Here is a 17,826-nt window from a genome sequence, read left to right on the forward strand (position 1 = left end):
TACTAGTACACTACACTATATACTACACTACACACTAGTGCTGTACTAGTACACTACACTATACACCACTATACACTACACACTAGTGCTGTACTAGTACACTACACTATACACTACACACTCGTGCTGTACTAGTACACTACACTATACGCTACACTACACACTAGTGCTGTACTAGTACACTACACTATACACTACACTATACACTACACACTCGTGCTGTACTAGTACACTACACTATATACTACACTACACACTAGTGCTGTACTAGTACACTACACTATACACCACTATACACTACACACTAGTGCTGTACTAGTACACTACACTATACACTACACTATACACTACACACTCGTGCTGTGCTAGTGACGAATTGGCACGTTCTGTTTACGTGACAACCCTTACTCGTTGGCTGTGTCGGGTGGTGGCGGGTTTTTACGACGCAAAATTTATCTATTTCCGCGATCTAACCAAACAAACAGAAACCTCTGTTGTGGATGAGGGAGGCCTTTGCCCAGCAATGGGAATGTACTGGCTGACAACAATAACAACAAACAAACAGCAACAACAAACCGGATGTCTCCGGTCAATGTTGCCCCAGAGCCCCATGCGGTTCTGACCGGCACGGTTGGCTACGCGCGATGCGAAAGACGTTCCAACGTCCACGCACGGAGCAGTTGCATCGCCTGTCAAATTCGATAGCTACGCCACTGCTCAAAGTTCAGTTCCAGCTGTTTGTGTCGGGGTCAGCTGCAACCCCACACTGCCCCCTCTCCACTGCACACACCCACACACGAGAATTCCTAGGCGGGGGTTTCGATGCCCTTTTATTTTGCATCCCTTCTCTCCGTGGGCCGAGATGCCTGCTGTGTCGCAGCTGCGGTTTGACTGTGAAGAGCCACGTGGCACGATAGATGTTGTGCACGCTACCCGCTTGCCGACAGCGCTTTGACGAACCGGGGGGGGGGGGGGGGGGGGGGCTCAGGGGCAATGCTCTGAGGCTGCACTGCTCAGTTTCTGCTTTTGAATCTGAGCAAGCTGCCCGTGATCAAATTTTGCTCGCGCAAGGGTTGTGAGTGAATGGTCTCTGCCTGGTCACCAATGACTCAAACACACACACAATAATACGTCATCATAATCATGTACGTTTGTATTCTTGGGTCTTTCGGTAAAGTCACGTAGACTTTTTTGTCATTTTCTTTGAAGCTATCGACGTGACTTTACTGAAAGACCCAAAGAATGTGAATTCCTGCAGTCACGAAAGCTTTAAGTCAAGATTTAATGTATGTTTGTTTCACCAATTGTGCCTTATTCCTGCTCTGAAACGAACGTATATGTGCACGTTTTATTGACATGTGGCGGACACAGCAGGGCACGTAACTAGTGTGCCCGGGGCTTCATCTCTCACCAAAATACTTTCCAAGCTGCTGGTAGACTGGAGTGGGTGCACAACGACAAGAGACGGAGCTAAATAGAGAGGTATACTGGATGTGGTGTGCTGGGTGCAGGAACAATGTCTCTGCCGCCGATCCGGACACACCCAGATGAAATGAAGTCCTCGTGTGGATACAGTCCAGTGCGGATGGATTAAGAGGCCAATTCCAGTGATTTCAGCAGTAGTTCTGACGTCATCTCTCACGGTCCTTGTCTGAAACGGGGTGATGATTCATTGCTCGCTATACAATATAACAGAATCGAGATTGATATCGCGACTAAAAACCAACGCATCTTTGAGCTCCAAATGGAAATGTGTTAGTCTCAAGACATAACGTCGATATTACAATTGCAATATAAATGTCAAAAAATTTAAAATGATACTCCTGCGTAGGTTTTGTTTTTGCTTTAAGGGTTCTGCTGTAGAGCTCTCAATTATATTTTCCGGTTGTGCCACGTGTTGTGGGGCGCGGTGACCGACGTTTCGCTCCACGCGCTGGCATCTTCAGGAACTGGATGCAGTTCCTATACAGCATGCGGTAAACAACCCACAAAACGGAGAAGCCCCCAAAATATGCATATCTCTATATATAAGACACGAGCTTTACTACTACACGGCTTCGCCCGAGACTTGGATTATTGTCTTGGATTAATACAGGGCCTACGCGGAGGGGGGGGGGGGAGCGGGTGACGTCACCGCTCACTTGCCGTGCAAAATATATCCATTGTTGCGCTCCCACCTCAAAACACAAAAGTCTATTTTTATACTTTTTGCATTGTGTACAGTCTGGAAGCTACCCACGTGCCAAATTTCAAGTTTGTTGCATGTCGGGAAGTATTCTAAACATTTCGAACAGACACACATTCACAACTTTGCCTTTTATATACATAGATTATAGGTTCACGTGAATCCTCGCCTACTTAAACAGTTTTTTCTTCTTGCTGTGGTTGTCCCACCTGATGACGGTTGCTTGTGTTACGATCGAAACGTCGTCATCTGTTATTTTTCTACCTACGTGACTCTATGGGGCAGTGTTGTCAATGGGCGGTGCTTATCAGTTCTACGGATTGTGAATCATGCTCGCCCTCACGTGTTCTCCTATCCGCGCTACGTTTTCTAAAAGCGCCCTGCTAAGGCCTCACGTGATCGCAGCTGCGCGCAGTCGCCTGCCCGTGTTAGAGGCACGAAACGTCGGATTTCCTCTACCACCACCACACGAGGACACAGAAAAGAGCTCAAGACCCCCCCCAGACATCTACGCAGCGTTGCGCTGGTGAGGGCCGCGTTGCGCTGGTGAGTGCCGCGTCGAGGCCTAGTCCCGGGGAGTGATGCCGCTCTCGGCTAGATTGCCCAGCCGGCCGAGGTGGCACCCTGGCCGGCTACGGAGCCGCTGTCACTCGATGAACCCTATTGGAGACCTGTCAGATGGTCTAGGTATGTAGCAGGGAGCAAGCTTCTAAATATGTATTAAGGCTGCTTATAGGCTTTGTAACGAATCGTAGCTGCATTTTTTAAACTTGCATTGTTTGCAATGAATGCACACGCAAAAATGCGTGTGCATTGCTCAAATACTTCACTTGAGCACGTGTTCAAACTCACTTTTTCCTATTTAGGAGCTTACAAACTGCCGCCTATAAAGTCACGTAGGTAAAAAATAAAATAAAAATAAATGAAAACGACTAAATTAAATCACGACGTTTCGGAGGCAACACAAGCTTCCTTCATCAGGCGTAAAAAAAGCACAGTTATTTTTGCTGTGCCTTTTTTTCTTAGACCGAGTAACCTGCTTGAACAAGTAACACATCCATAAACTCTGCCAGTACTGTATCTCGTTTTATTCACAGTCCGTGTTTACAAGGACGACAAAAATGCACGTAATTATCAGTACGTCGACCTTGCGGTGACGCTTTGCCAGGAGCCCTTTCATATCAACTTTATATTTTTTGATTTAAAGCTTTCGTGACTGCAGTAATTCATATTCTTAGTTTTTTCGGTAAAGTCACGTTGAAGAGAAACAACAAAATAACAAAATATATATAAAACAATAAAAATTCTCACGACGTTTCGACCATAACTCAAACGGTCATCATCAGGTGTGTCGGTTTGCATAAATTTATTTTGAAAACGGCATATTTATTTATTTATTTATATAAAAAAATAACGTTTGCGTCACGCGCAACGATTGGCTGTTTGCCAGGACTAGTCCATCTATTTTTTGAAAAGAGGAGGGGGGAGATGAAATTTGTTTTTATGTATGCTGTCTGAAAGCCACTGTAAGCGTGAACAATCAATCAAGAACTGAAATGATTTATCAAATCTTTCCAATGATTGCTAAGATAGAATCTATCTTCTCGGTTGAAATTGTCTCTGTGTTTGTATATGTGGATAGCCTCATGAACGAATCTCTCATGGAAGCCAGATGGCTTACAAAGAACCTCCGTCTTGGAAAAGTCAATGGCATGTGAGCCTACTGAATTAGAACAATGATCTGCTACGGCCGAGGTGTTGGTCCTACCGTGTTTAAGGTCTGCTTTATGTTCACGAATGCGGTCCGAGAGATGGCGTTTGGTTTCTCCAATGTAACTACTACCACAGAGGCAACTTAGTTTGTAGACACCAGGGTATTGTATGTCCGGAATCACATCTTTTACAGACGGAACCAGATCACGGATTTTATGTAATGTGTTGAAACGGACCTGGATCTTGTGTTTATTCAAGATTTTGGAGATCTTTTTTGTGATCCCAGCAATGTAGGGTAAAGTGATGGTTTTGAAAGGCTCCTCAAGAGGGTTCTTCTTCATGGTTTGAGTGATAGCTTTGCGGATTGTATAGTCGGAGTAACCATTAGCCCTAAGAGCTTGGTGTACGTGCTTGAGTTCACTGCTTATGTGTTCCTGGTCGGATATGCATTGGGCTCTATGATACAGAGTCTTGATGAGAGAATTCTTCTGTGATGGATGGTGGTGGGAATCCGGTTTCAGATAAGCATCCGTATGGGTAGCTTTCCTGTAGACAGAGTGGCTCATTGAACCATCAGGTCTCTTTTTAATTAGGACATCCAAAAAAGGTATCTTGCCATCTATTTCGACTTCCATGGTAAATCTGATGGCTGGGTGTATGGAATTGATGTGGTCGAAGAATTGGTCTAGAGCAGGCCGGCCATGTGGCCAGATGACAAAAGTGTCATTCACGTACCTCTTCCATAAGGTTGGGCGCAGAGTGGCAGTCTGGATGGCGTCAGTCTCAAATTTCTCCATGAAAATGTTAGCTATAACTGGAGAAAGGGGGGAGCCCATTGGGGTGCCCTCAGTTTGTTTGTAGAAAGTTCCATTCCAAGTGAAGTATGTATTGGTTAAACAGTGTCTCACCAGGGGGGGTACCTCAGTGTTTAGTCCTTGATGAACCAAGTCTTCAATGATTGCAATGGTGTCAGGTACAGGAACCTTGGTGAATAAGGAAACTACATCAAAACTGACAAGCAGGTCGTCTGGGGACAGGGAAATACCCTTGATTGTTGATACCAGGTGAGTAGAATTTTGTACCGCAGAGGTGGTCTTTCCAGTGAAAGGACGCAGGATTTCAGACAAAAAACGAGCTAGTTTGTAGGTGGGGGAGCTGATAGTAGAGACTATGGGACGAAGAGGTGTATCAACTTTATGTATTTTTGGTAAGCCGTATAATCTTGGTGGCCTGGCAGCAGAAGGTTTCAATGAAAACTGTTTAGATTGATCAATTAATGCGGTTGAATCAGAAATTATTTTGTTGGTTTGTGTGACGAGGCTGTTGGTGGGATCTCTTTTTATTTTTGTATAACTACCATCGTCGAGTAATTCTTTAATTTTGTTGTTGTATTCTATTTTATCCATGATAACAGTAGCATTGCCTTTGTCAGCTGAGAGAACTACAATATCATTCCTCTTTTTTAATTCATATAATTCAAAACGCTCATTTTTTTTTCAGCAAAAATGAGCGTTTTGAATTATATAAATTAAAAAAGAGGAATGATATTGTAGTTCTCTCAGCTGACAAAGGCAATGCTACTGTTATCATGGATAAAATAGAATACAACAACAAAATTAAAGAATTACTCGACGATGGTAGTTATACAAAAATAAAAAGAGATCCCACCAACAGCCTCGTCACACAAACCAACAAAATAATTTCTGATTCAACCGCATTAATTGATCAATCTAAACAGTTTTCATTGAAACCTTCTGCTGCCAGGCCACCAAGATTATACGGCTTACCAAAAATACATAAAGTTGATACACCTCTTCGTCCCATAGTCTCTACTATCAGCTCCCCCACCTACAAACTAGCTCGTTTTTTGTCTGAAATCCTGCGTCCTTTCACTGGAAAGACCACCTCTGCGGTACAAAATTCTACTCACCTGGTATCAACAATCAAGGGTATTTCCCTGTCCCCAGACGACCTGCTTGTCAGTTTTGATGTAGTTTCCTTATTCACCAAGGTTCCTGTACCTGACACCATTGCAATCATTGAAGACTTGGTTCATCAAGGACTAAACACTGAGGTACCCCCCCTGGTGAGACACTGTTTAACCAATACATACTTCACTTGGAATGGAACTTTCTACAAACAAACTGAGGGCACCCCAATGGGCTCCCCCCTTTCTCCAGTTATAGCTAACATTTTCATGGAGAAATTTGAGACTGACGCCATCCAGACTGCCACTCTGCGCCCAACCTTATGGAAGAGGTACGTGGATGACACTTTTGTCATCTGGCCACATGGCCGGCCTGCTCTAGACCAATTCTTCGACCACATCAATTCCATACACCCAGCCATCAGATTTACCATGGAAGTCGAAATAGATGGCAAGATACCTTTTTTGGATGTCCTAATTAAAAAGAGACCTGATGGTTCAATGAGCCACTCTGTCTACAGGAAAGCTACCCATACAGATGCTTACTTGAAACCGGATTCCCACCACCATCCATCCCAGAAGAACTCCCTCATCAAGACTCTATACCATAGAGCCCAATGCATATCCGACCAGGAACACATTACCAGTGAACTCAAGCACGTACACCAAGCTCTTAGGGCTAATGGTTACTCCGACTATACAATCCGCAAAGCTATCACTCAAACCATGAAGAAGAACCCTCTTGAGGAGCCTTTCAAAACCATCACTTTACCCTACATTGCTGGGATCACAAAAAAGATCTCCAAAATCTTGAATAAACACAAGATCCAGGTCCGTTTCAACACATTACATAAAATCCGTGATCTGGTTCCGTCTGTAAAAGATGTGGTTCCGGACATACAATACCCTGGTGTCTACAAACTAAGTTGCCTCTGTGGTAGTAGTTACATTGGAGAAACCAAACGCCATATCTCGGACCGCATTCGTGAACATAAAGCAGACCTTAAACACGGTAGGACCAACACCTCGGCCGTAGCAGATCATTGTTCTAATTCAGTAGGCTCACATGCCATTGACTTTTCCAAGACGGAGGTTCTTTGTAAGCCATCTGGCTTCCATGAGAGATTCGTTCATGAGGCTATCCACATATACAAACACAGAGACAATTTCAACCGAGAAGATGGATTCTATCTTAGCAATCATTGGAAAGATTTGATAAATCATTTCAGTTCTTGATTGATTGTTCACGCTTACAGTGGCTTTCAGACAGCATACATAAAAACAAATTTCGTCTCCCCCCTCCTCTTTTCAAAAAATAGATGGACTAGTCCTGGCAAACAGCCAATCGTTGCGCGTGACGCAAACGTTATTTTTTTATATAAATAAATAAATAAATATGCCGTTTTCAAAATAAATTTATGCAAACCGACACACCTGATGATGACCGTTTGAGTTATGGTCGAAACGTCGTGAGAATTTTTATTGTTTTATATATATTTTGTTATTTTGTTGTTTCTCTTCAACGTGACTTTACCGAAAAAACTAAGAATATAACTTTATATTTGTTTCCATCAACAATTGTTTCACACAGCACTTGCACAGACGTGCAGCCGTGTTGGTTTCTATCCTGGAGGGTGTTCTCACTCCGGGGGGGGGGGGGGGGGGGGGAGCTGTTTAAGTGATGGGAGAAACCTGAGCTGTGGCTGTTACAGCGTTGCCCTGTTTCCTGGGGTATCAATGTTGATTTTTATTTATCTGGTTTAAAAAAATCGGCACGAGCATTGGTGCCAAAATAAGACTGTGTTTCCTCAACTTTAGTATTCTGCAGTGGCGAAATGCAGCCTCAGTGAAATGAGCACGTAAACATGATGAACGCAGGAGCACGTGTCCATCAATTAGGAGCACGTGTCCATCAATTAGGAGCACGTGTCCATCAATTAGGAGCACGTGTCCATCAATTAGGAGCACGTGCCCATCAATTAGGAGCACGTGTCCATCAATTAGGAGCACGTGTCCATCAATTAGGAGCACGTGTCCATCAATTAGGAGCACGTGTCCATCAATTAGGAGCACGTGTCCATCAATTAGGAGCGTGCATCCAAGTGTCCCTTGCAAAGGAGATCTTTAACCTGACATGGTTGTCACCTGGTGTACTGGAGGTCGTGGGTTTGATACCGACTGACACTACCTGCTGTATATTTGGAGTTTACGTGTCTCACTCCATGTGGTCACGTGGAATTTACTCCGGGTCCTCCTGTGTTTCCGTCCACATTCAGAAACACCACGCGTTTACAGTATTTGTCTATACTGCTATAAATGTCCACTTGATGATATCAGCCACCAGTTGTGGCCAGATCTCTGGGCTTCGCGTGGCAAGATCATGTATGGGTTAGTTTTATTAGTATATATTTGTAAAGTGGTTTGTTTACTCTTCCTGTACTCTGCCCCTCACATCGTGTTTGTTGTTGTGATGTTCTGACCCAGTGCCCCAGCTGGACATATATGAAAAATAGCTTCATAGCTCTTTGGATTCCTACTCCTGCAGTCTTAATAAATATCATTCCTCCTGCTCCACCTCCTCCAGCTCCCTCCCTCCCTTCCCCCCTCCTGCTACCTCCCTCCCCCTCCTGCTCCCTCCCTTCTACCCCCTCCTCCTAGCCAAGTGAAGGAAGCCCCCGGTCCGACCATCTGCTCCCCCGATGGACGCCTTCACCACCGCACGCTTTGTGGCGCTGCTATTGGCTGTGCTGGGCGACCGTCACCACCCACTTGCCCTGCCCCTTGACCGTGAGTAGCAAACTCTGCCCCGCCACCCCATTTGAGACGATGCCCCCCTCTCTCAACTCTACACCCACCAATCGTCCACTAAAGACCATCGGCTAAACTCGACTCGTTAGACTTCACCGGGCAATGCCCACCGAGCTACGTGGCTCCTTTCTTTCAGAAGCGACCCCGGCGGTCGCAAATGATAGCCGCAACAAAGCGGCACAACGTTCATAGCGGCGGCCCGAACACTCTGAACGCCTGATGCCGACTCTTCACGCGGAGGGAAAAACTGGTGCCCAGAAATGTCCGAAGCCAACTGCGTCTTACGGGATTTTGGGTCCTCGTGTGCCGCTCAACGTACAGCGTCGCCGGATGCTGCTGGCGTTGAGGGGTGCCGTACAAAATCTTCTTCTTCCGCGCAGCCGATGCGGATGCAGAGCGACAACTGCAATTTCACGTGCAGGTGGTCAAGGCCAGACCGCCGTATCAGGAATTAGAGGCGTGGTGGCCGTGACGTCTCCTCCGTGCTTCTCGATTGGGGCAAACTTCTACCGGAGAGTTTCACATTTTCTTTGGTTCTTTCGGTAAAGTCACGTAGAATGATAATAAAATAATAAATTGATAAAATAAAATAACACAATAATATTCTCACGACGTTTCGGCCACAACACAAGCGGCCTTCATCAGGTGAAGGGGGGCGAGACTGTCTGGTAGGACAGCGCTGGAGTGAAAGAGCCACGTTCAGATACGGCCTTTAAGCTGTGTGAGAGGAACAAAGCGCCTTGACAAAGGAATTAGCATAAAATTTAGCATTGAAAAGGCTGAATGATTAGCTTGTGACTGGTCACAGAAATAGCTATGTTAAAAGTTAAAGCATACACACCTGCAGAGGCACCCATTGTTAAAGGGATTAGCATAGAATTTAGCATTGAAATAGCTAAGTTAAGGCATACACATCTTGACAATGGAATTAGCATAGAATTTAGCATTGAGAAAGCTGAGTGATTAGCTTGTACCTGCTGCAGAAATAGCTACGTTAAAGTCAGAGCATACACATTCACCGAGGCCCTTAGTACAAATCAAACAGGAGAATTTAGCATTGAAATAACTAGGCGAATCCAGCATTGAAACAACTGAGTGATTAGCTAGTGACTGGTCACAGAAATGACTACACATCTGAGCTATTCACAGTACTATATAGTGAACCAATAAAAACTAAAATATAAATTACCTTCATGTTATCAATAAACTCTATATTCTCCAATCAGCTAAGCTACCAACAATAAGTCGTTATATATCACAATGCTGTATGGCGAAAAAATGGGTGGATTCTTACCCTCAAATTTCAGCACCACGGATAGCTACGGGCCCCGTTCAGACAAACGAGTTCGTGGTGCTGAAATTTGAGGGTAAGAATCCACCCATTTTTTCGCCATATAGCATTGTGATATATAACGACTTATTGTTGGTAGCTTAGCTGATTGGAGAATATAGAGTTTATTGATAACATGAAGGTAATTTATATTTTAGTTTTTATTGGTTCACTATATAGTACTGTGAATAGCTCAGATGTGTAGTCATTTCTGTGACCAGTCACTAGCTAATCACTCAGTTGTTTCAATGCTGGATTCGCCTAGTTATTTCAATGCTAAATTCTCCTGTTTGATTTGTACTAAGGGCCTCGGTGAATGTGTATGCTCTGACTTTAACGTAGCTATTTCTGCAGCAGGTACAAGCTAATCACTCAGCTTTCTCAATGCTAAATTCTATGCTAATTCTATTGTCAAGATGTGTATGCCTTAACTTAGCTATTTCAATGCAAAATTCTATGCTAATCCCTTTAACAATGGGTGCCTCTGCGGGTGTGTATGCTTTAACTTTTAACATAGCTATTTCTGTGACCAGTCACAAGCTAATCATTCAGCCATTTCAATGCTAAATTATATGCTAATTCCTTTGTCAAGGCGCTTTGTTCCTCTCACACAGCTTAAAGGCCGTATCTGAACGTGGCTCTTTCACTCCAGCGCTGTCCTACCAGACAGTCTCGCCCCCCTTCACCTGATGAAGGCCGCTTGTGTTGTGGCCGAAACGTCGTGAGAATATTATTGTGTTATTTTATTTTATCAATTTATTATTTTATTATCATTCTACGTGAGTTTACCGAAAGAACCAAAGAAGATGAATCATTGCAGTCACGAAAGCTTTAAATCGAAGTTTCACATTTTTTCATTTGTGCACCGGGTCTCCTCCACGTCTGTTTGCTGCAAGCTATGCTTCTATTAACCCGTCGATCTCTTGCAGTTACTCACCCTCCTTCCATCAGGCGGCATTCGCCATTGAATTACATCGTGGAACCGCAGGACAACATTGTGATGGAGTGTGAGGCCCAAGGCAACCCAACGCCCAAGTACGCTCCCTCCCTCCCTCACTCCCTCCCTCCCTGCCTCCCTCCCTCCCTCTCTCTTTTTTTTCACATTTTATTTACGCTTCAACATTGACAAGCTGCGTTGACCATCAAACACAATTCATCTCGCACATTCCCATTATGACGATGAAACTGTCAGCGAATCGGCATACAAAACCATCCACGGCAAAATAACAGTACATTATTATTATTTGTATCGGTGGCAGTTGGTGGGACAACACCGCTGTTGTCGCTGTTATTTCACAGAGCACGTTGACGCACGCAATGGGAAAACTAACAAACGTGATCAAACGTTCGCTCCCGCTCCGACCCGAACTGAGCGTGCCCGAACTGAGCGTGCTGCAACGTTAGCCCTCCCTGTTTGACTTGTTAAGCAAACTTTATTACCTCGGCCGCAAACAATGCGCTGGGGCGATTTCAATGTTGGGTCGTGCGTGAATCACCAGACAAAGACAAGCAACAGGTCACGCGCTCAACATCACTCCCTCCCCCACTCCCTCACTCCCTCCCCCTCCTCCCTCTCTCTTTTTTGTGTGGCATCACAGCATCAGTGAAACAAATGCAACACTTCTGCCATTTATTTTAATTATGAGCATCTTCAAAAACAGTTTTGTTAAACACATTGAAGCGTACACAAGTTGAAAAAAAGCCTTCTACATCACCATCATCATCAAACCAGTTGTTTTAACCGAACGTTACTTCACGTACGTTTTTTAAAATCTATTTACGCAGGCTTTCAGGCTACGGGTTAGAAATAAAATAAAACATCTAAGTTTAACATTTTTCACAGGGTAAAGGTGAAATTTTTGCCAACCAAACTTTTACATTTCTGCACTTGCTGCCCTCGCTGCAACGTTGTTACAACAAGGCCTGAACAAAGGCCGGTGTCCTAAAACAACAACCAACTAACCGCTTTCCCCACCGACAATTTGGTACTGAATTCCTCCTTCCCTCTCAACTGCACAGCACAGCGGTGTAAGAAACTCTGGCGAAAGACAATTTACAAGGTTGGCCGTTTAAAATAAAAATTAAATTAAAATTAAACTCCCCTCCCTCCCTCCCTCACTCCCTCCCTGCCTCCCTCACTCCCTCACTCCCTCCCTCACTCCCTCACTCCCTCCCTCCCTCTCTCACTCCCTCCCTCCCTCACTCCCTCACTCCCTCTCTCTTTTTTTTACGATCAGAGGAAACAAGAAGATGCTCGGTGTAGTCGGCACTTTGCTCCGTTCATCATTTTGTTTTTTTGTTTTTTTATGCTTTGCTTTATGTAAACCCCCCCCCCCCCTCCCTTTTAAATGAAAGACCCAACAAATTTTTTTTCTGCTCTCCTTTCCCCTTCCCTCTCTCTCTACCCCCCTCTCTGCCCCCCCCCCCCCCTCTCTCTACCCCCCTCTCTGCCTCTCCTCTCTCTCTACCCCCCTCTCCACCCCTTCTCTCTCTCTGCCCCCTCTCTTCCTACTCCATTTGGCTCTCTCTCGCTCTCTCTTTTTTCTTTATAACTACAACAAGTGCTGCATCTGCACGCAGCCCTTCCCACAGTCAAACGGCCTTCGACGGGTAGCTTAGATCTGCATGCAGAGCTCTCCGTCATCTGCCACCGAGCACACGGCCTCCTCCAGTGCCCACTGCTCCTTGAAGGCCGGCACGGCGTGGGTCAGCCGCGCATGGCGGAACTCCAGCCACACCCTGGCTCCGACCAGAGCGCGGAAGATGCCCAGGCTGCTGGCTGGACGTTGCCCCTCCAGGACCATCTTCCTCGCCCTGTATATGGCGAGCTTGGCGTAGCCGAAGAGCACGTTGACCAGCCCCTGAAGATGTTGGGGTCCGTCGCCCTTCGGGTATCCAAAGATGAGGACCGTCGGGGAGAAGTGAAGGCTGAACCTTAGAAGGATGTTTCTCAGGACCTTGAACAGCGAGTCCAGGCTCTTGCACTCCACGTATTGGTATGCCACCGTCTCCACTTTACCGCAGAACCGGCACTCCGGGGACGTGTCGGTGAAGCGCGCCAGGGAGACGTTGGTGGTGACGGTGCCATGGGTGATGCTCCAGTTGAGATCGCCGATGCGGTTGTATGTCGGCCTGCAGTAGAGTTGCCTCCAGCGAGGCCTCTCCGGAGAGATGCAGGGCAGGGCTTTCCTCCAGGCATGGTCCTTGTGGCTCCTCAGGGTGTCCTGTTGGTGGAACCGGACCATGTAGGAGTAGAGCACCTTCCTCTTTACATTTGCGAAGGCCACCTCCGGTAGGTCTTCTAGCCGGCACAGGTTGTGATCCGCCTTGGTTTGTCGGTATTGGCGATGCAGTGGCACGACTGAGAGCTCCGGTGGAGGGGGATCGAGAGGGGCCTCGTCATCCCCAACGCCGATGGGGGGCGTTCTCCCCACTGCCGCTGAGAAGGCCCCCTTGGCTTCGGCCAGGATCCGGGCAGCCACCCGGAGCGACTGCAGCCCTGTCTTTGCGGCCATGTCTGCTGGTCCGAGCCACTGGCCCCGTGTTTCAGGCTCCACCAGATCCCCCATCCTGGTGAGCCGCGCGTTGGCGAGGCGCCTCTCCGTGCCAGGGGTGGTGGTGGTGGATGGCAGCTTTGTCTGTGGGTTCCTGAGGATCGGTTCGAAGACCAGATCCTCGGCGGATCGCGGTTGGTTCAGCCTCCTGACGGCGAGGGAGCTCCATGTCTGCAGGACGCTTCTATAGAAGGGTGGCAGCTGTCCCAGTGGGAGGCCCTGCAGGTCCATGTAGAATAGTTGCTTGGAGCACTGCAGACCCCCAGCTGTTTCAGGAGGAAAGAGGCCGTGACTCTCCAGGCCGGTGCAGGGGCGGCATGCAGGAACTTTTGCGCCGCCTGCAGTCGGAAGGTGGCCAGCCCGTGACCGCCCTCGTCCAGTGGCAGGGCCAGGACCCCAGCCGCGACCCGGTGTCCTCCACCCCACCAGAAGAAGTCGAGGGCTTGCTTCTGAAGTGCGTTGACGAGGCTCATGGGGGGGTGCAGGGAGAAAAGTTGGTGCCACAGCATGGACGTCACGAGCTGGTTCACCACCAACGTCTTTGTCCTGAAGGTGAGGAACTTGCACAGGTGACCCCAGGTGCCCAGCCGCTCCTTCACCTTCTCCTCCAGCTCGACCCAGTTCCTCTGCGGTGGTTCCTCCTCTGGTCCGAGGAACATTCCCAGGTGGTGCAGCGATGTTGTGCTCCAATTGATGACTTTTGCCTTCTCGGGACACTCGGTCATGTCCCACGCTCCAACCAGCAGGCCGCTGCACTTTTGCCAGTTCATTTTTGATGAGGAGGCTTTCGAAAAGACCTCCTGGCACTCATGCAGCAGGGCGACATCAGCCAGGGAGCGCAGGATGAGGAGGACGTCGTCGGCGTATGCCGTCAGGACCAACTTGACGCTTGGTTCCCTCAGCACCAGGCCGCTGAGTCTCCACCTTATGAGACTCAGGAAAGGCTCTAATGCCAGGGCATAAAGTTGGCCCGACAATGGGCATCCCTGTCTCACTCCTCGTTCAAATTTGACCGGGGCAGTGAGGGCGCCGTTGATCTTAATCATGCACTCCGCCTTGGTGTAAAGTAGGCGGATCGTTCGGACAAAGGCATCCCCAAAACCCAAGGTCTTGAGGGTTCCCAGCAGGTACTTGTGGTCCATTCTGTCAAAAGCCTTTTCCTGGTCAAGAGCCAGAAACGCGATTGGGATGCCCAACCTCTGGGACACCGCGATGAGGTCCCTGACCAGGAAGATGCCGTCGTGGATGGTTTGTCCGGGGATGGTGTAGGACTGGTCCCCGTTTACGACTTGTGCAATCACCCCTTTCAGTCGCAGGGAGAGAGCCTTCGTCAATATTTTGTAGTCTGTGTTCAGGAGGGACACCGGATGCCAGTTTTGTAGGTGCCTCACATCTTCGTTTTTGGGAAGCAGAGTGAGCACCGCCCTCCTCCAAGACTGAGGCATCACCCCGGTGACTGAGGCTTCCTCCAGCACCTCTCTGTAGTCCTCCCGCAGGGATGACCAAAAAGCGGCGTAAAACTCCCCTGTTAGGCTGTCTAACCCTGGGGATTTATTCGGGGCCAGTCCTCTTACGGCTGCGTCAAGGTCAGTCCTGGTGAGCTTTTGCTCTAGCAGCTCTCTCCCGTCTTCCCCCAGGGTGGGTAGACCACTCCATGCCTCCGCCTGGGCCGGTTCCGATGTTTCTTCAGGGGAGAACAGGTTGCCGTAGAAGTCTCTGATGATGGTCGACTTCTGCTGGAGTTCGTGCACCAGGACACCATCACCATCAAAGAGGCACTCCATGGATTTGCGTCTCCCATTCTGCCTCCCGAGGGAGTAGAAAAGCGGGGATCCCGTGTCGAGGTCCGTGATGAGCTTCACCCGGGATCGCACAAACGCTCCCCTCGTCTGCTCCTCCTGTAGCCCTTTGAGACGCTCCCTATTCTCCTCGTATTCTTGGAGAAGAGCAGGGTCGCTGTCCTCGGCGAGGCGACCCTCCAAATTGAGGACTCGGGCTTCCATGTCAGTGATGTCCACGTTCTTCAGTCTGGTGCTCCCCCAGGTGTATTGTTGGCACAACAGCCTGGTGTGCACTTTGCCCATATCCCACCATTGGGCCAGAGAGTCGAACTGCGTTTTGGTTTTTCGCCACTCTTCCCAGAAGTCCTCGAACATTTCTAAGAAGGTGCCATCCTCCAGCAGTGAGTTGTTAAAATGCCAGCGGGACGTGCCCTCACGGGCCCTCTCCAGCCTGACACGGAGCACGATGAGGTTGTGGTCCGTGAAGGGTGCCGCCCTGATTCCAGACGTTGTGGCGCACGTCACAAAGCTCTTAGAGATGTAAAATCTGTCGAGCCTGGACTGCGTCACCGAGCCATCGCACCTCGTCCTCGTGTACGTGAACTAGCGTTGGCCCGGGTGATGTATGCGCCACACATCCACCAAGGCAGCGTCCTCCAGGAGTCCCTGCATTTCCCTCTTAGGCCCTACTCCCCCCGGCTGCCCCCCCCGAACGATCCAGGGCGCCGAGTGTGCAGTTGTGGTCGCCACCCACAATCATGCACACATCGTCCGGGATCCCGGCCAGGTGCCTCCTCAGGAGGTGCAGAAACGGGATCTTCTTGTTGGTCACCGGCGCGTACACATTCAGTAGGTGGGTGGTGACATCGCCCACCCTGACCGTTACCGCGAGCAGCCTTCCCTTCACCACTTCGGTGTGGGTGATGAGTTCGGGATGAAACCCTTTAGCGAACAGGGTCGCGACTCCACAGGAGGTGTTGTCAAGGTGACTGTAGAAGGAGTCCCCTCCCCACTCCTTCCTCCAGTGATCCTCGTCCTCGACCGTGAGATGCGTCTCGTGAATGAAGAAGACAGAGGCAGCGTGTTTCCTCGCAAGAGACATTGCGTAAAACCTCCGCACTGCCTCCCTGCACCCGTTCACATTCAGGGAGCCGATGTACATAGGCATTGCTTGTTCCTTTCCCCCGTGGCCTCCCACCTTATAATTTGTTTGCGGAAAAATCTCAGCTTTGCCCTGTCCTTGCCCCGGGACTCGAGTCTCTGCTTGGCAAGGAATCTCTCTGCTTGAGTCACAGAGGCCTTTATTGCCTTGCTGTCCTTCCAACGAGCCAAGGCAATGTCCGCTCTGTCCTTCCTCATGTTGGTCTCGTCGAGGAATTTCCAGAGATCTTCTGAGGAGATCAGGGGAGTCTGAGGGTCAAGGAGTGTAGACCTCTGGCTGCTCCCGCTCCCCATGCTGAAGCAGTCGTCCCGATCTGAATCGATTTCCTCGGCGTCCGGCTCCGCTGGAAGAGCTGCAGCGGCTGAGCTGGCGCATGACCCAGCGGCGTCCTCTCCCCCGGTGTTAGGGATGGCCTGGGATGGCTCCTGCTCAGGCTCTTCGGGTGGATGGCCCGGTGTCTCTTCCGCTGGTTTTAGATCAGCAGTGGTACGGGGACCTTCCTTCTCATTCCCATCCATTTCGTCCTTGCCCTTGGTGAGTGTTTCTCCGCCAACTTCTTCCTCTTGGTCAAGGGCTTTCTGTATAGCTGGTGGGGAGTGAGTCTCTATGACAACAGTAGGCGGGTCGATTTCCGTGGTGATGTCGCCTTCATCGTCGACGGTCTCCTGCTGTAGAAACCCTTCCCCAGACGCACGCTGCTTCTTCCTCTTGGTGGGTTTCTTCCTCGCCGCCCGCGCGTCACTTGGCGTGGCGTCTGGGAAGGCAAAAACCGCGTCTTCGGCATCTGGCAGCTGTTCTGCTTCCTCCCGTGGTGTGGGGGGTTTCACCGCTTCTTCCTGTTCGAGGTCTGGGAGGGGTTCCTCCTCTGAATTTGACCCTTGAGATCCGGGTCCTTCTGTATTCTTCCTCTTGCAATTTGTCGCTTGAGGCGGCGAAGTTGGGGCCACGACTTGAGGTGTAGGAGGCTGCGTGGCTGGTGGGTCTGGTGTGGGCTGTTGGGGGGCTTGTTGCAATGGGGGCTCTTGCTGCTTTGCCCCCCTTGCTCTGCCTCCCTCCTCCCCGCTCTTTTCTCCGACCCTCGCCGTCGTCGGTTTAGGGCAATCCCTTCGGAAGTGCCCCTCTTCTTTGCAGAGATTGCATCTGATGGAATCTTTGGCATAAAACAGTCTATGGGCAATGCCTGCATTGACAATGACAAACGAGCCCTCTTCCTGCTGTCCGTGAGTCAGCAGGACGTGCACCTGCCTCTTGAAAGATAAAATGTGATTGAGAGCAGGCTTTCTGCACCCCAGTGCCAGGGCACGTACTGGCACCACGATGGTGCCCAGCTTGGACACGTGCTCCAACACGGCCTTGTCGGGGATGT

The 17,826-nt window shown here is 48.9% G+C and overlaps 1 protein-coding gene across 4 annotated transcripts in view; it reads left to right on the forward strand.

Moving 5' to 3' along the window:
- Nucleotides 1–2,602: 2,602 nt before the first annotated feature.
- LOC142908558 (neuronal cell adhesion molecule-like) overlaps nucleotides 2,603–17,826 on the forward strand; it is a 36,180-nt gene continuing 20,956 nt past the window's right edge. For 2 of the 4 annotated variants that reach the window (XM_076059315.1, XM_076059318.1), the window contains exons 1-3: nucleotides 2,625–2,731; nucleotides 8,484–8,612; nucleotides 10,893–10,998. In XM_076059315.1, the coding sequence (XP_075915430.1) occupies nucleotides 8,525–8,612; nucleotides 10,893–10,998 (194 nt within the window). In that variant the 5' untranslated portion in view covers nucleotides 2,625–2,731; nucleotides 8,484–8,524. Of the gene's footprint in view, nucleotides 2,732–8,409; nucleotides 8,613–10,892; nucleotides 10,999–17,826 lie in introns of all 4 variants that reach the window. The other 2 variants (XM_076059317.1, XM_076059316.1) reach the window with 2 other exon arrangements.

The sequence above is a fragment of the Petromyzon marinus genome, unplaced genomic scaffold (assembly GCF_048934315.1).
Source record: "Petromyzon marinus isolate PM22_M1 ecotype Great Lakes invasive population unplaced genomic scaffold, UKy_Petmar_22M1.pri1.0 PM_G_Scaffold_1, whole genome shotgun sequence".
Classification (NCBI taxonomy): Eukaryota; Metazoa; Chordata; class Hyperoartia; order Petromyzontiformes; family Petromyzontidae; genus Petromyzon; species Petromyzon marinus.